The sequence below is a fragment of the Jaculus jaculus genome, chromosome 9, assembly GCF_020740685.1.
Source record: "Jaculus jaculus isolate mJacJac1 chromosome 9, mJacJac1.mat.Y.cur, whole genome shotgun sequence".
Lineage (NCBI taxonomy): Eukaryota > Metazoa > Chordata > Mammalia > Rodentia > Dipodidae > Jaculus > Jaculus jaculus.
The window spans coordinates 97,108,746-97,135,055 of NC_059110.1; the positions used below are offsets into that span (position 1 = coordinate 97,108,746).

The 26,310-nt window shown below is 41.9% G+C and overlaps 1 protein-coding gene across 2 annotated transcripts in view; it reads right to left on the reverse strand.

The window, feature by feature from the left end:
- Med13 (mediator complex subunit 13) overlaps positions 1-14,296 on the reverse strand; it is a 124,942-nt gene extending 110,646 nt beyond the window's left edge. The window contains exons 1-3 of one of the 2 annotated variants that reach the window (XM_045159209.1): positions 14,083-14,296; positions 11,833-12,067; positions 2,526-2,694 (exon numbers count right to left, since the gene is read on the reverse strand). In XM_045159209.1, coding sequence (XP_045015144.1) covers positions 2,526-2,694; positions 11,833-12,067; positions 14,083-14,145 — 467 coding nt within the window. In that variant the 5' untranslated portion in view covers positions 14,146-14,296. The remainder of the gene's footprint in view (positions 1-2,525; positions 2,695-11,832; positions 12,068-14,082) is intronic. The other variant, XM_045159208.1, reaches the window with a different exon arrangement.
- Positions 14,297-26,310: the final 12,014 nt, after the last annotated feature.

A 26,310-nucleotide genomic window follows, 5' to 3' on the forward strand; every position in this document is an offset into this window, starting at 1 on the left:
CAATGGGGAACCTCAAAGTTTCATCATACTACTCAGTAAAACTTACAATTTAAAACCTAGGAATTATTTCTGGAAGTTTCCATGTAGTATTTCCAGACCATGGGCACTTGTAGGCAAATGAAAACCACAGGTAACTGAAAATGTAGCTAGGCAGAATTGACTCTAGCATACTTTGTTAACTGCTTACCCAATATTCATATCCTCTTCAAGTATTTATCCCTCCACCCTTTCTTCTTAAAAGTTCAGAGTGGTAATGCTTCCAAATAAAAGATATTTGCTTCCCTTAGTATAAAAATGCACATCAAATGTCCAGAAAAGATTCCTGTCTGACCCCGGTGCCATTCCTTATCCTCTCTTCCTGCCTGAACTCTCTGGTCAAGTATGAAGTTCAATACCCACTGAGACCATTAGGATGAAACAAAAGACAAGAGATAGCCAAGCAGAAAACACAAGGGAAGGGGACTAGAAATGGCTCAGTGGTTAAAGATGCTTGCTTACAAAGTCTAACAGTCAGGCTGGAGAGATGGCTTAGCGGTTAAGCGCTCACCTGTGAAGCCTATGGACCCCGGTTCGAGGCTCGGTTCCCCAGGTCCCACGTTAGCCAGATGCACAAGGGGGCGCATGCATCTGGAGTTCGTTTGCAGAGGCTGGAAGCCCTGGCACGCCCATTCTCTCTCTCTCCCTCTATCTGTCTTTCTCTCTGTGTCTGTCGCTCTCAAATAAATAAATTAAAAAAATTAAAAAAAAAAAAAGTCTAACAGTCTAGGTTGGATTTCCTAGTAGCCATGTAAAGCCAGATATACAAACTGGGGCATGTATCTGGAGTTCATTTGCAGTGGCAGACACACCCATATTCATTCTCACCCATATTCATTCATATTCTCACTCACTCCCTCTCTGCAAATAAATAAAAATTTAAAAAAGAAAACACTAGGAAAACTTGAGTCCTTGATGACATTAATAATCAGATACACCAGTAATGAATTAGCTCCCTCTTGACTCTGCTACTGAGAAAAATCAACCCATATTAAAGAGCCACGTAGTTACACTGCCAGCACAGTGCATTCCTAATTTTCACAATTATTTTGTTAACAATAAATGTTCATTAGTTTTCAAAATGAAAAAATGAATTTTTATTTCTCCAGGACTATTTACCCCACTCATCTACTAAGTTTGGAGAAGAAAACAAAGCCAGGCGTGGTGGCACACACCTTTAATCCCAGCACTCAGGAGGCAGAGGTAGGAAGATTGCAGTGAGTTCGAGACCACCCTGAGGCTATATAGTGAATTCCAGGCCAGCCTGGACTACAGTGAGACCCTACCTCAAAGGAAAAAAACAGAAAACTTTAAAAAACTTCAGGTACACATGAAAAAGATAGGCACGTATGACAATGGTGTCAACTGCAACCAAATGTTTATTTCCTACCTTCTCACATAACTCAGGAAAACTCCCTTTTTCTCTTCACCCATATGCTATTATACTTGCCTAAACTCAAAGCCTGAATCTTCTGATAAAGTGTATTATTTAAGTCAGAAAAGAGTACTAATCTGAAGTTTTTAAATTATAGAAGGGATATTTATCTTAAAGTACTTCTGTGCCTGCATCTGCAACTTTTCCACTAATCAGTATAATAAATTTGACTCAAAATTGTAAATTATAAATACTCCAAAAATAAATATGCCTTAGGCAGAACACAAATTTAATTAAGATGAATTTAAAAATTGGAAAATGACAGGGGTTAACTTAATCCAAAGCATAGCCACAGAGGTAAATGTATTTAACCCATGTTAATATTATTTGATTTTGACAAAATATTATACATTTATTTCCACCAGTAGTACTAAATAGGGATATTTCTATACATAAACCTGCTTTCATTATTTTTACTATAACCCCTAATCAGTATATAGTCTATTGTGTTAAAAATCATGATTGAAAATCAGTCACAAGCTATTCCCATTGCAAGAAATATCTTTTTTAAGATAGATTTTATTTATTTGAGAGCGACAGCAAAAGAGGGAGAGAGAAAGACAGAGAGAAAATGGGCAAGCCAGGGCCTCCAGCCACTGCAAACAAACTATAGATGCATGCACCATCTTGTGCATCAGGCTTACATGGGTACTGGGGAATAGAGCCTCAAACCAGAGTCCTTAGGCTTCACAGGCAAGCACTTAACTGCTAAGCCATCTCTCCACAAGAAATATCTTAAAATGGATTCGTTATATTTTTTTTGGAGGTAGGGTCTTGCTATAGCCCAGGCTAACCTGGAATTTACTGTGTGGTTTCAGGGTGGTCTCAAGTTCACAGCAATCCTCCTGCCTCTGCCTCCCAAGTGCTGGAATTGTGCAACCACCACAACCAGCTATTAAAATGGATTATTTTAAAAAAGAAAGAGTCAGTGGTCAAAGAAAACAGAATACTTTGCCAATTAACCTCCTGACCATGTAAAACAATAGCTTGTTTTAGTACATATTCTCTATAGTCATAAAATTAACAAATATAAAAAAAACAACTAAGAGCTTACCTTTTATTTATAGGTTTTTCATCCTTTTCATAAGGCTTTACAAACCACTTGCCAATACGTACAAAGTTTCGGTTCATTAAACACCGTTCTAACAGATTGTGAACTGCTTTGAAAAGCAAAGTCCGGCATTCATAGGAAAGTCCATTCTCCCACACTCCATCTTCCTCTTCTAAAAGAGAAATAAACAGGCAGAAAGCAAATTAATGACACTGTATCTATTCAAAGATAAGCAAGCATGTGACAACTCAATCTATATTCATAAACTCCTTTACTTCACAATATATTAAGCTATGAACATTTCAATCTCTTCCTGTCTTCTTTTTTTGAGACAAAGTCTGACTGTATAGCCCAGGCTAGCTTCAAATTCACAGCAAGGCCTCCTAATTTCGCCTCTCTAATTACAAGCACGGGCCAACACACTTGGCTTCTACCTTCAATGCATCTCTTAAACATTAAGGTATTAGGTATCAAAGTTATGTCACAAGAAATAAAAGTCCCAAATGCCTGTTTTCTAGTAAACTGCAAAAAACTACTTTTCCAAGTATAAATATGGCAACAATACCATAAACATTGACTTGGTTTCTGTATCAATGAAAAAAGAAATTTGCTTGTATAACCTGGAAAATATTAAGCATAGTACATGATGCCTGGTTCTAAACTAGCTCACTCATTATTTTGTCCTACATCCTCCAATCATTTAACCTGGAAGGAAAAAAAAATAACTAGCCAGTTAATAATTAAACTCAAAATCTTTTGTGACCATCAGGTTTCTAGTTCATGACTCAACTACAACACTAAGTGATAAATAAAAACCAAGCTACTAACACCGAGCTCAACCAGCAAGCAGTGCATTATCAGCCACCCCAAGTCTCATTTCAACCAATAATTTCCATGATGATTATTTGGTATAAGGGGGGAAATTTAAAGACTTATATTTTACTTTATTATTTTATTTATTTTTTATTCATTTGGTTTTTCAAGGTAGGATCTCACTCTAGCCCAGGCTGACCTGGAATTCATTCTGTAAACTCAGAGTGGCCTCCAACTCACTGCAATGCCCTACCTCAGCCTCCCAAATGTTGGGATTTAAAGGCATATCCACCACATGTGGCCAAGACTTATATTTTAAATGACACTTCTGTTATAAGAAGTCTGCTATATTTACTAACTGTATAGCCTCAATTTTGCCACTAATTCTATTAACTTCTCCATGCTAACTTATCAGAAAAAAAAAAAATCAGTCATTTTGAGGTAAGTCTGCATGTAACTTAGGAAAAAAGGACTATTTCATATCCACAACAAAGCATCCAGTTAATCTAGCTATAAGTAGTGATTATCACCTTAGAAGCTTAAATTTGATCATGTTTTAGTTCAAACATAATTAAGGCTTTTCTAATATCCAGTATTCCTGTATATAACTTTTTCTTTTTTAAGACAGGATGTCCCTCTGTAGCCCAGCTAGCCTGGGACTAACTATGCAGCCCAGGCTGTTCTCAAATTCTCAGCAATTCTCTTGTCTCAGTCTCCCAAGTATTGGGAATACAGACTTGAGCCAATCCACCCAGCTATAAACACTTTCCAAATATGCACCATCTCCAGTATCTATCTATCTATCTATCTATCTATCTGTCTGTCTATCTATTTATCTGTCTATCTATTTATCTTTCTATCTAATGAGACAGAAAGGAGGAGAGACAGACAGACAGAATGGGCTCACCAGGGCCTATAGCCTCTGCAAACCTTTTGAGTAGACATGTATAAGCAGAGACATGTATTAACAGTAACACACAGTTTATATTCAGAACATATTATAACCAGTAGAATAAACATTAACTAAAATAACATAATGGCAGTGGACTTTAACTGCACTGGAAATTCTGCCACTACAAAGGTTAATGGTGATTTTATGTTGTTCTTTCAAATGTTTCCTAAATCACTGTCAACTTGCAAAGTAATTAATGTGGTTCTCTAAAACAGGTGAACTTTTTAATAAGTAAATAAATAAATAAGAGACTGGAGAGATGACATAGCAGTTAATGTGCTTGCCTGTGAAGCCTAAGGACCAGGTTCTATTCCCCAGTACCTAAATAAGTAAGATGACACATGTCTGGAATTCCTTTGCAGTGGCTAAATGCCCTGGCATGGCCGTTCTCTTTCCATCACTCACTCTCTTTCTCCCCCATCTCCCTCTACTCTCTCAAATAAATAAGTAAATAAATAATTTTTTTTTTTTACAAAGAAGGTAGGGGCTGGAGAGATGGCTTAGCGGTTAAGCACTTGCCTGTGAAGCCTAAGGACCCCGGTTCGAGGCTCGGTTCCCCAGGTCCCACATTAGCCAGATGCACGGGGGCGCACGTGTCTGGAGTTCGTTTGCAGAGGCTGGAAGCCCCGGCGCGCCCATTCTCTCTCTCCCTCTATCTGTCTTTCTCTCTGTGTCTGTCGCTCTCAAGTAAATAAACAAAAAATGAACAAAAAAGTATTTTAAAAAAGAAGGTAGACTTTAAGGAATTAACATGGCACATGTGTCTGGAGTTGTTTGCTGCGGCTAGAGGCCCTGGCACGCCCATTCTCTCTCTCTTTCTCAAAAAAAAAAAAAAAACCTTAAAAGTTACTTTAGGGCTGGAGAGATGGTTTAGTGATTAAGGCACTTGCCTGCAAACCCAAAGGATCCAGGTTTGACTCCCTAGGACCTACATAAGCCAGACACACAAGGTGGTGCAAGCATTGGGGGTACGTTCATAGTGGCTAGAAGTCCTGGCATTCTCATTCTCTTTCTGATAAATACATAAACATATAAAAAGTTACTTTACTGGGCATAGTGGCACATGCCTTTAATCCCAGCACTCAGGAGGAGACAGAGGTAGTAGTATCACTGTGAGTTCCAGGCCAGCCTGCGACTACATAATGAATACCAGGTCAGCCTGGGCCAGAGAGAGACCCGACCTTGAAAAACAGAAAAAGAAGGAAAAATTACTTAATTTTGTTGATACTGCTTCTTTCTCTCCCTGTTGCTCTCAAATAAATAGATTTAAAAAAAAAAAAAAAAAACAGCCTAGTACAGTCCTTTAACTCAAAGATCTAAAAGATACTTTCTTGACCAAAAAAGACTACACAGAAGAAATACAGTAAATGAGGTCATCACATCACTAAATATGCCTGCCATGTAGAGTCCTCAGGAGCCATGACAGAGAACAAACATCATGAGTGCTGATTCAGTCTACATTTTTACTTATCGGGTATCAGTTTTCTGAGTCTTATCACAGTCTAACTTAGAAATATTTATTAAAGATGGTAATATTGGGAGAGGAAATAATTTTTGTAATAAATATCAATAATAGCAATAAAATTCTGAAAATCATAGAGGACACAAAATAAGAATAAACAGGAAACTCTTCTCCTTCAAAGACATACCAGTGAAAATAAAACAATCTTGCTTTAAAGCCAATAGTACACTTTAAAGAATCAATCAGTCCCACCCACTAGAAACTTCTGCCTAGATTTTTGCCACCACAAACATTAAGCCTCTGTCGCCCAATATCACAACCACTAAAACAAGGTTTGCCTCAAAACTTAATGTACAAGAAAAAGAGAAAAGAAAGAAATTAAACCTGCAACCAGAACACTCTTGTTCCTTAATTCCTTTTCCATAAAAATAAATCAACATGGAGGCTAGGAAGATGGCTCAAGAGTTAAAAGCACTTTCTTGCAAAGTCTGCTGACCCCAGGTTCAATTCCCAAGCCATCCATGTAATCCAGATGTAAAAAGTGGTGAGTGTCTAGCAATCATTTGCAGCAGCAACGGCTAAAGTGCACACATGCATGCACACAGGTGCATGCACCTGCCCATACCAAAATAAAATTATGTTTATTTATTTTTATTTATTTATGTGAGAACAACAGACAGAAAGGCAGAGAGAAAGAGGCAGAGAGAGAGAATGGGCGCACAGCATCTGGCTTATGTGGGTCCTGGGGAATCGAGCATCGAACTGGGGTCCTCAGGCTTCACAGGCAAATACTTAACTGCTAAGCCATCACTCCAGCCCATAAAATTATTATTATTATTTTTAATCAAGCCAGGCGTGGTGGCGCATGCTTTTAATCCCAGCACTTGGGTGGCAGAGGCAGGAGGACTGCAAAGAGTTCAAGGCCACCCTAAGACTACATAGTGAATTCCAGGTCAGTCTGGGCTAGAAAGACCCCCACCTCAAAAAAAAAAAAAAAAAAAAATCAACACCTCTTCAATCATCTATTCTCCTAGAAACAGAGTTTTAAAAAAAAAAACTCATATGCATTTGGCTTTGGAACTCAAGAGATCTTGAACAGGGCTGGAGAGATGGCATAGCGGTTAAGCGCTTGCCTGTGAAGCCTAAGGACCCCGGTTCAAGGCTCGGTTCCCCAGGTCCCACGTTAGCCAGATGCACAAGGGGGCGCACGCATCTGGAGTTCGTTTGCAGAGGCTGGAAGCCCTGGCGCGCCGATTCTCTCTCTCTCCCTCTACCTGTCTTTCTCTCTCTGTCACTGTCAAATAAATAAATAAAAATCTTTAAAAAAAAAAAAAGAGATCTTGAACAAATCAGTCAGCACCAATGCTGATTCAAAAATCATCAGGCCTTTACAAATTACTTTGTGAAATACTACTGACGACTACTATTACTACTACTACTACTAAAAAAAAGAATAACAAGTTAAAGCTTGTTCACCAAATCAAAGTAGTTTACTAGAACTGGTCTTTATCAATTATTTTAAGATGAGTTCACATTTCTATAATCAGCTAAAGTGAAAAAAAAAGGTGTCCTAAACAAGTGATAAAGAGACACAGAGGGAGACTGAAATTTAACCTGCTAGAAATCTGACTAAACTCTTGAGAGCTGTCAAAATCATGAAGAACAAAACATAGGGGGGAGTCTGAGAATAAGTCACAGTCTAGAAGCATATAAGATGGCAACTAGCTACTATTATATGGCAACTTAGATAGAATTTGAGGACAAGAAAAGTAAATCAGGTAGAAATAAATAAATCAAAATACTTTTAATTAATAATAAAATAACACTGCTTAATTTGTTATGAATAATATATCACTAATGTAGATGTTAACAATAAAGGAAACTAAGGACACATCACACAATAACTTTCTAGAGTCTTTCAACTTTTCTATAAATTTTAAATTAACCTAAAATGAAGATTATTCTAAAAAACCATACATTGTGGTTGAGACAAAGAAGATAAGGGTTAGATTAAGCATATGCCCTGGATGCCTTTGTTACTGAACATTTCAGCTGAAAACACCAACAGTTCTAATCTTGAACAGTGAATGCCTCCTTCTATCCCCACCCTTCTTAAAAAGGTGGCCTGCCTATTAGCAACAGGATCACAAATATTTCAGTAACAAGGTGTGGTAAGCACTGAAGCCAACAGAGAGGCGCCTGGGAAGAGCAGGCTCAGGCTAAATTAACTAGCTTTTTCGTTACCACCTGGGCCCTTCCGGGTCCCTTTTCCTCAGTGCTACACCTCCACTTGGAACTCAGGACTGCCTCCTGCAGCTGATGCCACCCCTACTGTCCAGCTGCTCTCTTCTCAGGGGAGCTTAAAAGAAGGGAACAGAGTGCCACAGATGGAAAGAAATGAAAGGGGTTAGCTAGAGCGACAGAGGCGGACTAATTACCCCAAAGGGGAGGCAGACGGTGTCCCTGGAGCAAAGAAAAGGGCAAGACAAATATACTCCATCTGAAAAGACCTTATTATTCTTTAAGAAATGTCTGATTTAAGTAACATTAAGAAGTAAATAGCAGGTTAAAAAGTTAAAATATTTATAAATATCATGAACTGTGTAAACTAAAACTACTCAGGGCTGGATGTGGAGCAGGACATAGGATCTTATGCTACTCTATTGGACCTGCAGTTACTATTTCAATCACTTCCACTTTGATGAAACTTTTAGGCCACAATTCAATACTATTCAGCAAAATCTGACAACTAAAATCTGATCTCCTAAAATTACTTTCATTATATTCAAGGATCATTATCTATATTAAAGTGCAATTTTTGAAAATGTGTTAAACACAGCTTGAAAAGAAAAAGTTTTTCAATATTTATTTGAGAGTCAGAATGGGTGTGCCAGTGCCTCCAGCCACTGCAAATCAACTCCAGACACATGTGCCACCTTATGTATCTGGTTTATGTGGGTACTGAAGAATTGAATCTGGGTCTTAGGCTTTGTAGGCAAGCATCATAACCACGAAGCCATCACTCCAGCCCCAAGAAGAAAATTTAAACTGTAAGCCAGTTTTGCTAGAGAAAACATTTCTAAATAACATAAAACTTAGAAGAAAAACCATTCCCATTATACTATAGTATAGTATAATAGGTTTTTAATTTTTCAAAATCTTACTCCAATTATGGTAAAACTAAATAGTATATAATTAAAATTACCTTTAATTACACAAAATATATTTCCTGGAATCTTTTTAAAAAGGTTTGGCTGGGCGTGGTGGCATATGCCTTTAATCACCAGCACACAGGAGGCAGAGGAAGGAGGAGTGCAGTGAGTTCAAGGCCACCCTGACACTTTAAGGAATTCCAGGTCAGCCTGGGCTAAAGCAAGACCCTACCTCAACCCCCCCCCCAAAAAAAACAAGAAGGTTTGTTCAAGGCTAGGTGTGGTGGTGCAAGCCTATATCCTAGCACCTGAGGCGGCTGAGCATACTATCACAAGTTTGAGATCAGCCCACACTATATATCCAAAACCAATCAGAGCCTAGGCTATCCAATAAGACCCTGGATTTAAAAAAATAATAATAATAATACTTGAAAGTAGGGGGAGGAATCTTCTGGGGAAGAAGGAATTCAGTGGGAATGTGAGGGGGATAAGAGATAATGAAGGTGAACATGATCAAAATACATTACATACACATATATAAACTTGTTAAAGAATAAAAAATATTTTTAAAAATATATAGTTCATCAACATGGTGGCACACAACTTTAATCCCAGCACTCAGGAGGTAGAGGTAGGAGGATTGCAGTGAGTTCGAGGCAACTCTGAGACTACATAGTGACTTCCAGGTCAGCCTGAGCTAGAGTGAGACCCTACCTCAGAAAACGAAAACAATTCAGTTCATCAACAGGTTAAAAATAGTCTATCAAAGCTGGCTCTGGTGGCACATACCTTTAATCCCAGCACTCAGTAAACTGAGGTAGGAAGATCACTGTGAGTTCAAAGCCTGGCTGGACTACTAAAGAGTGAGTTCCAGGTCAGCTTGAGTGAGTGAGAGACCAGGCCTCCCAAAAAAAAAAAAAAAAAAAGAAAGGAGGGACTAGAGACATGGCTCAGGGCTCAGTGGGTAAGAGCACTTGCTACTTGCTACACAAGCATGTGAACCCAAATTTGATCCCCAGCACCCCACAAAGAAGACAGTATGAACACAGTATAACCCCAGCACTGGGGGGGGGGGGTGGACATAGGATCACTGGGGCTCAGCCAGACTAACTGAAAAACAAAGTTCCAGATTTAGAGAGAAATACTGTCTCGGGAAAATCAGAAGAGCATGTCTTCCTCAGACCTCTGGGCATATGCCACCAGGGATGTGCATGTGCCCACCTCCCCATACTAAAAAAATAACAGCAACAACAGTGGGCTGGGGGTATCATTCAGTAGCACAGCACTGGCCAAACATGAATAACTATGACCATGAGTTCAATTCCCAGCACTACCAAAAAAAAAAACGTTTTTAAACATTCTCATGAGGTTTTATGAACCATTTATAGATTAAAATAATTCATATATACCCAAGTTAATGAAAGAAAAAGGAGGCTGGTAGGCTTAGTTTTTGGCAAAACAAATAGCATCTTCTTGCTAAAACCACTAAAAATATATACATATATCTCGCTGTGAGTTCGAGGCCACCCTGAGACTACATAGTGAATTCCAGGTCAGCCTGAGCTAGAGTAAGCCCCTACCTCAAAAAACAAAACCAAATAATTTTATATATATGTAAACTTACATAGCTACAACTCATCATTCTATTTAGAACTACTTTACAAGCCAGGTGTGGTGTTATACACCTATGATCCCAACACTTGGAAGATAAAAGCAAGAAGATTAGGAATTCAAGGCCAGTCTCAACTACACAGCAAGTCTGAAGGCAGCCTGTACTACATGAAGCTCTACATTATACACTTCTAACTAAGGACTACACTTTTCAGTAGCAGGAAAGCCTTATCATAAAAGAATAAAAATTCAAGGTCAGTCTAGACTACATGAGAATATCTCAAAAAAAAAAAAAAAAGAAAAGAAAGAAAAATCAAAGACACAAACACCTGGATTACATGTCATGCAAAATAAAACAGATCCTCTAAGGTCAGTGACAGAAACATCAGAGAACTAACTTTCATGTAAGAATGCCTTTTTAAAAATGACTTAAAAATCCCCAATTTAACTGTCACAAATCATTATCAAACTAACTCACTGAGCACCTGGTTGCCTGCAGCATACAACTAATTCTATTATTAAAGATTCACTTACTCTGACTCTTAATAGTTTAAAGTACACACAGGCTTCAAGCAATTACATGAAGGGCTATAGTTTCTAAAGTAGGATTTGGTTCTAAAAGTCAAGAAAATAGTAATTCCATTTGTTTGCTCACAATAAAAATTATTTCTGTGTAACCTTTCAGATTAATGACCCTTTGTCCTATAAAAGCTAAATAAAGTGGCACTTGGCTCATGTTAATATACTCTTTGATGAAACAGTATCTAAGAGTCACTTTCCAAAAATAAAATAAAAATTAGTGTCTGCCTCCCCAGGTTAATAAAATAATAATCACACATAACAATAACAAAAACAGCAGAGAAAGTTACTCCTACAATATCTGTCATACAAGAGCAGCAACAGCTCAGACTCAAAGATGAATTACATTTGGCTTCAAAAATATTATATAACTGTGTTAGAAACAATGCTCCCAGATTTCCATTTTTCTTAGGTTAATGTAAAATGCAAACTGCCTGTGAGAAGGAAGGAAGGAAGGAAGGAAGGAAGAAAGAAAGCTTCATGAAGGAAGGAGAGTTATTCAAAACTTTAAGTCTCCCATGACACACGGATAATTTAAGTTAAATGAAATAACTGTGGTGAAATAAAACACTGAAGCTGTGTTTTTACAGCTTCATACTTAACAGTGCTTTGTAAGCAGGCAGGCATATGTACACACACACACACACACACACACACACACACACACTTTATAATACAAATGACATTTTGGGAAATGAAATGTCGCTACATCACCATTTAGAAATGACAAATTGTTTTCACCTGATAAGTCATGATGAATAAGGTCAGCAAAATTGGGATCTTCACCCCACCAAAATATCCACAATTCTCTTCTTCCAGGTCTTTGATCTCGCCGCCAAACACCAAGTACGTCTGCCTTTAGGCAGCGACTAAAACTGCTCAAAATGGGGTCTTCTTCTGTCACCGGAAACAGAATAGGGGCAGAAGTTGGGCCTTGCCATACATATCTTTTCCACTTAATTCCTGTCAAGTCAGCCTGAAGGAAAGAAAGCATGATTTTTTTGGTATTATTGTACATTACTTAAAGTCAAAAGCATTCACTATAAAGTCCCTGATTTCATTAAGATATCACAAATTTCAATACATGCTTAACACATGGAAAGGAGATTATGACCAAAAACAACCCACCCTGAAAATAATTCTGAACTTAAGCCAAGAATTCAAGGAAAAGGAAAAAAAAAGTTTAAAAAGTTAACACCAACATGTGACTGAATAGCACATTAATAAATAAAATGTGTCTGCAGTAGAAATAAAAATAACGATGTTAAACAAACATGTACTTTAGTACTACACTGTTTCCTCTCTGTCCTAAGTCCTCACTGATCACATTTGTCCCTTAGTGAGCTGTAAATTAAAGACCCCCAGCATTCCAAGTTTACAAGAACTCCTGGCTATGAAAAGACAACTGAACTTCTGGGGGGTGGGGGAGGAATGGCGATTAATTCCTCACAAACAAATACACCTCTTTAGGAAAAGAACTAAGTCCCAAAGACCGGTCAGATTTGTGCCAGTCTGCCTTGAAAGAAGCCAACGCTAAAAGTACCAAAAATAGATCCAGCTGGAGAAGACAGAAATGTTAAACCTGCTTATTACTTCGAAAGAGTTGCTGATTAATGGACACTGTCAAGTACATTGAAGACCTCCATGTATTATCAAAAAAGAAATTCAACAAAGCAAGTTTAATAATTCTTTATTCTAACTTAGTTATAGAACGCAGAAGGTGCCAAAAACGAAACTGCTGATACATGACTGGCAGTTTATACTTGCCAACTAGTTATGCTCCGCCCACTTAATTCATTTACCTATCATATACTCTTAATATTTCTCACAGCACAGGAAAAAATGAAAAAGAAAGTCACTCGAACTTTAAGTCACTGGTGAAGAAGCTAAGCTTTCGTCCAATTCAGGACTAGAAATTTGCAACAGTTAGTACTTTTGACAAAAGTCACTGTTGGATGTTACCAGGCACAGCCAAACTACACAATCACCCCTACATCCAGCGTCCCCGGACTTTTCATTTCAATAAAATAAGGAGCAGCTTGCTCAAAACATTCTAAAAAAGTAAGCAAAACAGACACTTACAGAACAAATAAGAGGTTTTGGTGCAAAACCACAGCACCTCCTCCATCAGTCCCTCCACTCTCACAAAAACATAATGTTCTAATAAAAGCAAGATGGCTAGAAATTGTCAAAATGGCAAAGTGTTTTTAAAGTCTAAAAAGAAAACATATGAAATGGCATCCGCTGGTTTTTACGCACAAAGATCTGAAGTCACCCACAGAAGAAAGTAGCCCTGTAGCTAGTCCTGACTTAAAAAAAAAAAAAAAAAAAAGTAAAAACGAAGTGGGTTTTTCAGCCCAGAAAGTTTTGGAGTCCTGTTTCTTAGGGGAAAACCAAGCGATCAGAGGATAAAAGGCGGTGGAGTAAGGCGGGGGGCGGGGGGGGTGGCAAATAATGCAAAGTGTGAAGAAGGGATACAGGTTCAATCCGAAAAGCGAAGAGTCAAGCCAAGAAAACCCGGAGGGAAATAAATGTTTAGCGCCCAGCTAGATAAGAAAGCTCAAGTTGGGGGACAAGTGTACGTAGTGTGTCGGGGTGGGGGGGGGAAGGAAGCAAAAAGAAAGCGACTCCAACAAGAATCAGAAAGAGAGGGGGAAAAAAAAAAAAACCAGGCACCACTCCTCCAGCAGAGGTGGGGTGCACGGCCGCGGAGACACCCCCCACCCTCGCTACCTCCAGCGGCAGGCCGACTCCGGCGGGGCCTAGCTCGGGGGTGCGGGGGGGGAGGGGGGGACTCAGGCATCTGGATCCGACCCGGCCCCCTCCCCCACGGCCCAAGGGCGCGCCTCGCGGCCCCCTCCCCTCCCCCACCCTCCCACCTACACACACACACACGCACACACACACGCACACACACACGCACGCACACGCACCCCGCCTCGCTCCCTCCGCCCGCGGCCCCGGCCCGGCGCGGCGCGGCGCGGCACTCACCAGGCAGAAGAGGTTACAGTGACAATCTTCCAGGCTGGCCCCGTTCGGCACCGAGGAACTCATCGTCCCTCACAGCAGCCGCCGCCGGCGCCACAACCCACAACCATCCGCCATTACCGCCGCCTCGGACCGGAGAGAGAGAAATAACCCAGACACCGGCGAGGGAGGGAGGGAAGGAGGGAGGGAGAGCGGGAGGGAGGGACGACGACGGCCGGCGGGCAGGCGGGCAGGCAGGCAGGCAGGCGGGCGGGCGGGGGGGGCGGTGGAAGAAGAGGCCGCCGGGCCGCCCGCCCTCCCCACCCACCCACCGCCCCGGCGCCGCCGCCGCCGCCGCAGCCCCCCGCACGCCCCGCAGGCCCGGCACGGCACGGCCAGCCGTCCCCGGCGGTGGAGGGGAACCGGGGGAGAGGGGGGCAAAAGGACCCGAGCCTGCGCTGCGGACGCTCCTCGTCCCTTCTCCGGGAGGACGGCAGGGATGTGTGCCCCTTCCACGCCAGGAAAAGAAAAGAAAAAATTTAAAAAAAAAAAAAAGATAACAATAGTAATAATAAAAATAAGAATAATAAATTACACAATAAATAATCAAGACGCTGGAGAGTCCGAGCGGGCAGAGTCCGAGCAAGCCCCCCGGAGGGACGGCGAGGAGAGAGGACGAGAAGCCGGAGGGGAGCGAGCGCAGGCTCTCTCCTCCCCGGGCCGCGATGTCCTCAAAGCCCGGAGAGGCTCCGCGGCGGCGGCGGTGGCGGCGGCGGTGGCGGCGGCGGAGGAGGAGGAGGAGGAGGAGGGCTCAGTCCATTCTCTCCGGCTCGTGTCTTCGTGGGGATGCCCGGGCCAAGCCTCCCTCAACGTCTGCTCTCCTGCGGCCTCACCGCCTGGACGCCGTAGTCTCCCCCATTTTGTGGGCCCAGCGGGCGGTGTGCGTGTGTGTGTGTGTGTAAGTGTGTGTGTGTGTTTTTTCCTCCCCCTTTAATCCGAATTCACGGGTTTTCCCTTCGCTTTAATGGCGGCCACAGGGACCAGCTCGCCCTCTCTGCTCGCCCATTGGCCGCCTGGAGGTCACGTGGTGCCGGGCTCCGTGGGGAGGGGGGGAGAGCGAGAGAGAGAGAGAGGAGAGAAGGAAGGGAGGGAGGGAGGGAGGGCTGGGAAAGCTCTCGGCCCAGGCGGTTGAGGCCCCGGGACTCGGGCCAGCTAAGCTTTAGTGGTCACTAAGAGAGCGCCATCTGCTGGGTGCCCCGGCTCATTGTAAAGTGACCCAGGGGAACGTTGGGGGGGGGGGAACGGGGGAGGGAGGCCTTGGCCCTTAATCTTTTTCTTGCCCTCCCCCTCCCCCCTCCCCGGAGTGTACACTACAGCAAGGGTTCACTTCAAAATCTATTAGGATTACTTGGAAATCAGTTTGAATTCTTTCAAAGAGAAAGTTGGCCAAAAAAAAAAAAAAAAAAAAATCCAATGCATTCTCTTTTTTTCTTCCATGGAGCCGCTGGGGGTGCAGCCCAAACTCTTGGATTTCAGAGGCACATCGCTGGATGGGTACCGGACTCAATTGCTTAAGAGTTGTGGTATGAAGAGAGAGAGAGAGAGAAAGAGATAGAGAAATGAAACGATAAAACCTGGTGGTTGATAGCCTTGGAATTAAGAGTCCTGCTGCCCAGGGATGGAAGCTTGAACCAGTTTCATACCGCTTTGGGACTCGATTGTTCTCATCTACAAAATGGAGGAAACATACCCTTTCACTACCTAAGTTGTGCTGTATAACTGCACATGGAGCACCAGGCCTGCACCTGGCACAGATGAGCACTGTAACGAGTTGTCATCAGCTGTCGTCATTACCTCATGTGGTGACTGTGAGAAGCAAGTGAACTGTATGAAAAGGTTCCACTGGAGTGTGAGCTCCAGAAGCCTCGTAAGAATCACAGTCTTGTTCACTACTGTCTATAAAGGCTCTTAGGGGCTGGGGAGATGGCTCAGTGGTTAAATGGGTTTCCCTGCAAAGCCTGCCTGCTAGGGGTTCAATTCCCAAGCTGCACATATAAAATGGATGCAAAGAGAGACCCTACAATGCCCCCCCACACACACTTTAAATAAAAATAGCACACACTAGGTGCTTGATTTTGTAACCTACAAATAAATAACAAGAATGAAATACGTTGTTAGTTCTCTGCCCCAACATTCACTCTTGGAAAAATAACACTTCAAATTAAGAGTTCAAAAAAACAAAGTCCTTGAGGGCTGGAGTGATGGCTTAGCAGTTAAGATGCTTGCCTGGGAAGCCTTAGGACCCAGGTTCAATTCTCCAGCATCCATGTGAGCCAGATGCACAAGGTGGAGCATGTGTCTGGAGTTCATTTGCAGTGGCTGGAGGCCCTGGTGCACTCTTTTTCAAATAAATATTTTTTTTAATTCCTTGAGAATTTTAGAACAGATGACAGGGAAGGTGAAGAGAGGGAAATTAAAAACTTAGAAGCATCAGCTAGTTGGGAGTTATAATGTTAAATTGTAATTATCTCTGTTCAGCAGTGGATTCTGGGTCACTTCTTTAGCCACAGGATGCAAGAGCATTCCTACTCACCTATTTGTCCATTTGTGCTGCTTAAGAGCCCGATTCTTGAAACAACAGCCTTCATAAAAAGTCCTGCCACTTTCTACTTGACCTCAGATCAAACTTGACCTTAGATCAAATTCACTAATTGTAAATTGGGGATAATAAAAGTACTTTTCTCCTAAAGTGTGTGGAAAATGAAACAATGCAGTCTTCCGTACTGTCCCAGGGCTTGCTCAATGTTAATCATTAATAATGACTTTTAAAATCATTGGGTGGTGGCACATGCCTGCAATCCCAGCACTCAGGAGGTTGAGACAGGAAGATGAATAGTTCAAGACCAGCCTGGGAGAATAGCAAGACTGCCTCAAAAACAGAAAGAGGAAAAAAGGAGGGGGGGTCGTAGCTCAATTGAGTGTGCTCTTGGTCTTCATGAGGCATGAGATACAAATATGAATAAGATACCTGCCTGTTCCTCAGGGCTTCTGGAGATGTAATAAAAGAAACACTTCCTGTAGAGTAAGATAAGTCATGGGAGAAGCTTGAATGAGATAGGCATCAACTGTCACACACTAGGCGCACTAGAGGAGGGGCATCCAAGTTGAGAAGGCGTCATCAAGTAGGCAGCTTTGAAATCAGATTTGAAGGATAAAATGAATTCTTATAAAGCCCTTTGAAGCAGTTAAATCTTATTAAACCCAATTCAGATCCAAAGGCCACATATCAAAGTCAATCATACAGCCAGGACTAATTCAATCCAGGAGCTCAAATCAACTAAGGTCGGTATCCTTTATAACTGAGTGCCAGCAACAGGAGACAGTGATCCCTAGACCCAGTGAGGTAAGAGCTCCTCTGTTCATCTCTTTCCCTGGGAGAATCTTCACATCTTTGTTCTGCTGTTTTCCTCCTGAGTTTTGACTGCCATTGAGACGCACACACAGGCACACACGCACCTAACCTAACACACCTCTCTAGGATTCTAGTGGCAGGGAGAATCTGTGTAAAACCTACCAGGTAGCAAATAACATTGGATTGACTTTGCATTTGAATGTCAGTCTGCTCAAAAAGAAGGGAAAATGGGCTGCAGAGATGGCTCAGTAGTTAAGGCACTTGCCTGGAAAGACGAACAACCCTGGTTCAATTCCCCAGTACCAACATAAAGCCAGATGCACAGAGTAGTGCATGCATCTGGAGTTTGTTTGCAGAGGCTAAAGGCCCTAGTACATCCATTTTCTGCGCCCCTTTCTCCTCGCAAATAAACAAAGAATAATAATAATTTTTAAAAAGCTGGGCATGGTGGCACATGCCTTTAATCCCAGCACTTGGGAGACTAGTGAATGACAGGTCAGAGCAGCAAGACCCTACCTCAAAAGGGGGGGGGGGGCGTGGGAAAGCTGGAAGACAGGAAAAAAATTCTGAGGACCATAGAAAGGAATAGGAAGAAGATTATGTAGAAAGGGAGGAGGGAAAGAGTGGGGGGTGGAGAAGGAAAAGTAGTTATCAACAGAAAGAGACTGAGAGAAGGAAGGGAGAATTCTGCAAGTGGAGGACTGATATGGCGACACTGAAAGGACGCTGGAAACCTCGTGGTAGGAAAGGAGAAGATGAGAACATTGTCACTCTACGCAGAGCATCTCCAGAACCACTTTCAGCCAAAATGACGTCTTTGAAGACTAACAGAAATGGAGACTTTGGGAGATAGTAATTTGTCAGTATAAGCTCGTCAACGATAAAAGCACACACACACACACACACTATATATATATATATATATATATATATATATATATATATATCAGATAGATAGATAGATAGATAGATAGATAGATAGATAGATTCCACTCTGAAAAACCTGGTGTAGTGGTACATGTACTAAGAAAGCTAAGGCAGGAGAATCATGAGCAAGCTTAATGCCAGCCCTGAGCTAAAGAGCAAGTCCCTGTCTCACAAACAAAAAGGTTTAAAGATACAGAAAAGTATTAAGATAAGGAAATGTACATGACCCACAAAGTCTATCACATCTCCATTATTAACCGTCTTTTAACATTTTGATTCATATCCTTCCAATTTTCCCCTACATGGTTGAGGTCATACTATATTTACAGTATACACATACACGTTGACCATTCATTCATTCATTCATGTCAAGACATGAATGGATAAGATGGAGCTTGTCTATATACAAGGAGCTTTCAATCTTACTAGATATGGCAGCAGACAACTTGTAGTCAAAACTTTACTCCTAATACCTCCCTAACTTCAGCTTACTCATTTATACACTGTGGATGTAAAATAGCACTAAATGTCAGAGTTGTTGCAATGATGAAACAAGAAAATCCAAGTAAAATAATTATAAGCAGTAATCCAGTGAGGAATTTTAAGGTGACTTTTAGAGATAGCCTCAGGTCGTTAATCACTGATTATCTTCTGCTCTCTGAAATATGAATTCAGTGATCTACATTTAAAACTTTTTTGAGCTTCTTTCACAGGCTCCATTCTGAAGGGAAGGATAGAGGCACTGGCTTATAAACTCCTTGTTCTTGGGTTTCTTCTTGGACATAGTCACATTACTTGAGACAGAAAAGTCCAGGAAAGGGCAAAGCCCGATTTTAGGACTAATGTTCCATACCTAATCCTGAAAAAGGTACCAGGTCTACAACAGAACTATCTAATGGAAATGTAATAAGAATTAAGAGACCAAGTTATACTTGAAATTGTTTCAGCAGCCATGCTACAAGTTTCTTGTCCAATATATTAGATGTTGTACCACGTTACATGTAAGTCAACATAAAAGATAGAGGTGGCTCAGCAGACCAAGCACTTACCTGAGTGCAATATGAGGAACAGGAGTTCGGATCCCCAGAACCCAGGGGAACATGGCAGCTCACATATAACCTCAGCTTTGAGGAGGCACAGGCATGGGATGCCCTGGCCAGGCTAGTGAGCCTCACTGAATCATGGAGCTCTGAGTTCAAGTGGTCGACCTGGCCTCAGGAAATACAGTGCAGAGCAACTGAGGAAGACACTCAGTGTCAGCCTCCAGGCTCCATACGTATGCACACCTGCACATATGTGCTCACATGTATAAGAACATGTGTCTATGCACACACCCATACACATACATATGCAAAAGCATATGTATATATGTATATTCATCTACTTGCAGTTTTTGTTGTTTTTTTTTTTTGTTTTTGTTTTTCTAGGTAGGGTCTCACTCTAGCCCAGGCTGACCTGGAATTCCCTATGTAGTCTCAAGGTGGCCTTGAACTCATAGCGATCCTCCTACCTCTGCCTCCCAAGTGCTGGGATTAAAGGCATGCGCCACTGAGAGAGCTTTTTTTTATAAGCAAACTTTCAAAATCCGTGCTATTTTTGTTGTATGCTTAAAGCACATTTCAATTCAGACTAGCCACATTTCAAGGGCTCAATAGCCAAGTGTGACTAATGGCTACTCTGCTGGGTAATACAAGTCTAGAGTCAAAAGCTGATAGCTAAGGAACCAATTAGGTGGTAGAGAGAGTGGTCTTGAGCCTAGAGAAAATATTGATTTGCTTAAGGTCATGTTAATGGTTTAACGTTATACTTAATTTGATAGAAAAAAAATGCCAAGAAGTTACACAGCATTTTACTTAGTGGACATGCAGACCCACCTCCGTGAATATAGACAGGAGCAGAAAAAAGAAAAAGAAAAAAAACAGTAGATGAGCAATTGAGACAATTAAGAAAACATTTTAATTCCTGAATTGCCTGAAAAATCACTCTGATTTGCTACTTTTCTTGATAATGTAGCATATCCTCTCTTCACCTCAAGTTTGATATCAACTGTATCATTTAAACAGGAAATTTGAAGTCAATTTCCCCTAATATCCTTACTTTGAAATTAAGTTGATAAACTTTTATGAGCAGATTCAACATTCCCCTTTCCAGTCTTTATTCCACCCAGTCATTTGACCCTCCTGGATCTGTTTTCTCATACACAATAAAGAGATTGGATTAAATAATCACTACAATTTAACACTTAATATGTGACAGATAATATATATCAGGCAGTGTGCCAGGTATCTTTGCTATAAGATTCTTATGTTACATACTGTGTTATTCCAATTTTCTAGATTGAGATATTGAGGTATAGAGAACAGCTTTCCTGAAGCCAAAGAGGGCCGATAAATATGCTGAGGGTCCTAATATATTAAGAGGGCTCAAGAGAACTTCCTGGGGGGTGGGTGGGACAGTGAAACTAAATCTTGAAGGATGAGTTGAGTTGAGCTGGGAAAAGACTAATGGGGGAGGGGAAGTTCACAGAAGAAAGAAGGGAAGGACTGGATAAATTGGCATTGATGGGGAAAGATTTGGCTGGAGAAGTCATCCCAGGGCCAAATCTCGAAGTTTGAATTTTACCCAGATGAGCATGAGTAACCTCTGAAAGACTCCGCATGATTGTGAGAAGGTAAGATGTTTGCAGAAACAAGATGCCAGGAGACTTGTTGGGGGCCTGTGGTAATCCTGGCAGGAAGTGAAGAGGCCTGAACTAATTAAGTGGTACTTGTCTGCAAACATCCTTTCTGTTTCCCATTTCTCGCTGCTATAGAGTCATCAGCAAGCAAAATGGGGAAGTAGAGGAAATCTCTCTTAACAAACTGTTGAGCATTCTTTTCTTACTGAAAAGCTGATTTGTTTTTTCCTCCTGAGTAGCCAAAGCTAAAAGAAAGGCAAGTACAGTTCTTTAAACCTACTCCTCATGGGCTCGGCTGTTACGGGCACTCGCTTGCAAAGCCTAATGACCTGGGTTCGGATCTCTAGTACCCATGTAAAGCCAAATGCAAATTGGCTCAAACATTTGGAGTTCCTTTACAGTGGCAGGTGGCCTTGGTATGTCAGTCTCTCTCTCTCTCTCTCCCTCTCTCATTCTTTCTGCCTCTCTTCTGCCTCTTTCTCTTTCAAATAAATAACTAAATAAAAAAATTTTGCTTGAAAAAAAATTTTTTTTGTTTGGTTTTCCAATGTAGGGTCACCATCTAGTCCAGGCTGACCTGGAATTCACTATGTAGTCCCAGGCTGGTCTCGAACTCACAGTGATCCTCCTACCTCTGGCCCTCAAGTGTTGGAATGAAAGGCGTGCGCCACTACCACCTGCAATAAAAAATATTAAAACAAAAAACTACTCCTGCCGGGTATGGTGGTGCACGCCTTTCATCCCAGCACTTGAGAGGCAGAGGTAGGAGGATTGCTGTGAGTTTGAGGCCACCCTGACACTGCCAAGTGAATTCCAGGTCAGCCTGGGCTCGAGTGTAACCCTACCTTGGGGGAAAAAAAAAAAAACACTCCTTTTGCTTAAAAATTTTCTGGCAGAACTTTGGTCTCACAGTATAATTATTCCTACCCAGATACAAGCTGGTTTGCAATTTTATTGTTCTCCACAGAAAAGGTTCAGAGGAGTTAAAAAAGACATGAGTAGGCAAGAAAAGATTATTCTAGAAGTTCTTGATTTTACCAAGAGTTTTAGGATGCTTATAGTAACATAAATGTAATAGTAATATAAATGACTATTGTACCCTTTCTACCACTGGTATTAATATTTATTTATTCATTCATTCCTTTTTTGTTTTGTGTTGGTTTTTCAAGGCAGGGTCTCGCTGTAGCACAGGCTGATCTGGAATTCAATATGTAGTTTCAGGGTGGCCTCGAACTCACAGCAATCCTCCTACCTCTGCCTCTTGAGTGCTGGGATTAAAGGCATGTGCCACCATGCCCAGCTTCATTCATTCATTTTATACATACTGATATTTACTTTTTACAGGGTTCTATGCTGCATGGTGTGTTGAGGCAACATAGAACAGCGCATCAGAAAAAGGTCTGACTCTCGATTCTTTTTGGCTATATTTATTTATTTATTATTTATTTATTTATTATTTATTTATTTATGTGTGTGTATGTGTGTGTGTGCACCAAAGTATCTTTCCACTGCAAACAAATGCCAGCACAGCTTTATGTGGGTGGCTGAGGAATTGAACCCTGGGCCAGCAGGCTTTACAAGCAAGTCCCTTTAACTGCTGAACCATCTCCCCAGCTCCCAGACACTTACTATTTCTCAGACACCAAGATATGAACTAAATACCTCTAAACTGTGTTTCAAAGTGCTGAAAAGTGGTCATGGATCAAATGCTGTGGCATGGAAAAGAGAAGGCTACTCTATGTGCTGAAGAAGAGGTTAGTAGAAAAGAACTTTGCATCTAAAGGATATATTGATCTATGACTAAGCTTTGGACTTGCAGTGATTTTAGAAGACATTTGGTCAGCTTTTCCCCAGCTAACTTTAGGGACAAAGGAATGCTATTGGAAATTCTATGTAAAAGAGTTCTTGGTTGTGCTGGTAATTTACCTGTTTATTGCCAGATCTATTTCCTTCTCTTTCTGCTGCCTTCTGTATTGTATTGTTACTCACAAATAGCATCTCTCAGGCTTCCTTCCCAATTCCCCTGTGGTTGGTTTGGCCCATGGAATCGAGGGTGGTAGTGGAGGGACCATGAGGGGCTAAGTCTTCCTATTCCCCTTTTGCTTCAGGCAGTCTCCCCAGTACAGGCTGCACCTTCCTTGTGGCTCCAAGGGGGAAAAGGAAAGAAAAAGAAAAGCCCTTTATATGGTCTCAGCTGGGCTGTCTTGACCCCTGTCCTTCAGCGTGTTGACTATTTGTTGTTGTATAAGAAATGACCTGGGGCTGGAGAGATGGCTCAGTGGTTAAGGTACTTGCCTGCAAAGCCTAATGGCCAGGGTTTAATTCCCCAGTACCCACGTAAAAGCCAGATACACAAATTGGTGCACGCATCTGGAGTTCACTTACAGGGGCTGGAGACCTGGTATACTCATTTTCTCTCTCTCTCAAAATAAATAAGATGTTATTAAAAAAAATAGCCTGGCGTGGTGGCATAGGCCTTTAATCCCAGCACTTGCAAGGCAGAGGTAGGATTGCTGTGAGTTCAAGGCCACCCTGAGACTACCAAGTGAATTCCAGGTCAGCCTGGGCTAGAGTGAAACCCTACATCGAAAAACAAAACCAAAAACAAAAAACAAAACAAAACAAAAAAAAAACACCCAATACCCACATAAGCCAGATGCACAAGGTGGCGCATGCATCTGGAGTTTGTTTGCAGTGGCAAGAAGCCCTGCTGCATCCATTCTCTCTATCTGCCTCTTTCTCTCTCTATCTGCTTCTCAAATAAATAAATAAATATTTTTTTAAAAAAAAATGTGCTTTTATGTCACATAGTTCCTGAGGTTCAGTAATGGAAGGTGACTTAGCCAGGTAGTTCTGGCTCAGGATGTCTCTCTCTCTCTCTCATAAGGCTATTGTCAAGATGTTGGCTGGGGCCGCAGTCATCTAAGGTTGGAGTAGGGCTGAATAATTCACTTCCAAGCTCACTTACACGGTCATTGGCAGGACACAATTTCTGGCCAGCTGTTGGCCAAAGGCTTGGCTTCAGTTTTCTGCCAGATGGATTTTTTCCTTGGGCCTGCACACATCATACAGCCTGCCTTCCAACAGGGAGTAATGACAGAGAGAGAGAGAGAGAGAGAGAGAGAGAGACACCAATTGAGACCTCCAGATGGAAGCCACAATTTTTTTCTCCAATCTCTGAATCACATTACATACCATCACTTCTGCCACAGGCTGTTGGTCACACAGACCAAATGTAATACTGTGTGCAATGGAACTTCACAAGGTTATGGGCACGAGGAGGCAAGGATACTTCAAAGTGAACTACCTTAGAAACTAGCTGCTATCTTGGAGACGAGCTACCACAGTCCACCTTCTGGTCCCCAATGATTCATGTCTTTCCCACATGCAAAATATACATACTTCCTACCAAAGTCACCCAAAAGATCATCAAGCATTAGTTTGAGGTCCAGAATTTCGACATCTAAATAAAGTTTGGGGATGGCTGGGGCTTCTTGGCTGTGGTTTCTTCAGTATGACTTCCCAAGTACAGTGCCCATCTACCTGTGAAACTAGAGAGACAACTGACTGGCCCTCCACACACCTAACATGGGTCAGGAGCAACAGAAAGTGGTGATACTCTTGCCCCAAAGGTGGGAGAATGATTATTCAGGGCACTACACTCAGCGTGAGACCAGGTTGGGGCAGAAGAGAAGAATATGTAAGTCACACCTTTACCTCTTCACAGAACATTTTGTCTGACTGAATAGTACCCTCAGGTAGAACCTTAGATCTTTCTGAGATTTCTTTTTTTTTTTTGAGGATAGGTTCTCATTCTAGCCAGGCTGGCCTCTGACTCGCACTGTAGCCCCAGGCTGGCCTTGAACTTACTGTGTTCCTTCTACCTCAGGGTCCCAAATGCTGGGATTTAAGGGTATGCACCACCATACCTGGCCATCTCCCTGAGACTTTTTTTTTTTTTTTTTTTTTTTGAAGTAGGGTCTCACTCTAGGCCAGGCTGACCTGGAATTCACTATGTAGTCTCAGGGTGGCCTCGAACTCACAGTGCTTCTCCTACCTCTGCCTCTCGAGTGCTGGATTAAAGGCCTGCACCCCCATACTTGGCCTCTTTCTGAGATTCTCTTTTTTGTCAAGGTAGGGTCTTGCTGTAGTCCAGGCTGACCTGAAATTCACTCTATAGTCTCAGGGTGGCCTTGAACTCCTAACTCTGCCTCCAGAGTTCTGGGGTTAAAGGCATACACCACCATTCCTGGCCTCTTTCTGAGATTTTGACAAAAGTGTTTTTTTTGTTTTGTTTTGTTTTGTTTTTCAATTTTAGTCAGGGTCTCATGTAGCCCAGGCTGACCTCAAACTCCTGATCTACATTCTGGGATTATAGGTGTGAGTTATCATGCCCAGCTTAAAATAAAATTTTAGTCAAGGCTAAGCTTTATCCTGGGACCTTGTGTTTTATTTATTTGTTTTTCTTTTTCATTTTGGCCTGTGTGATGTGTGTGCAGGTTCATATGTGTGTGAGTGCACCTGTGTGCACATTCAGTGGAGATAGTCTTTCTCAATAGCGTTCCAATTTATTTCTTGAAACAGGGTCTCTTGCTGAACGTGGAGCTCTCGGACTGGCCAGCCTCAGGGGCCCTTCCTTCTATCTCAGCTTCCTCAGCACTAGTGTTACTGGCATGTACTGCCAAGCCCAGCTTTCACATGGGTCTGGAGATCTGAACTCAGGTCCTCATGCTCACATGGTGAGCAATTATTGACTGAGTCATCTCTGTAGCCCCCTTTTCCCCTTATGGTAGAGGCCCTTCTGCACCCCAGGCAAGCCCTCTGCCACGGAGTTATGCCCCCATCCCTTCATCATGGCTTTCTTTTTTTAATGTGTAAGAGAGTGTTTGTGAGAGAGAGGGAGAGAGGCAAAGAGAGAGAGAGAGAGAGAGAGAGAATTGGTGCGCCAGAGCCTGGAGCTACTAAAATTGAACTCCAGACACGTGTACCCCCTTGTGCGCATGTGTGACTTTGCATGCTTGCATCACTGTGCAGCTAGACCATGTTTTTTTGTTATTGTTTATTTTTTTATTTGAGAGCAACAGACAGAGAGAGAAAGAGGGAGAGAGAGAAAGAGAGAATGGGCACGCCAGGGACTCCAGCCACTGCCAACGAACTCCAGACGCGTGCGCCCCCTTGTGCATCTGGCTAACGTGGGACCTGGGGAACCGAGCCTCGAACCGGGGTCCTTAGGCTT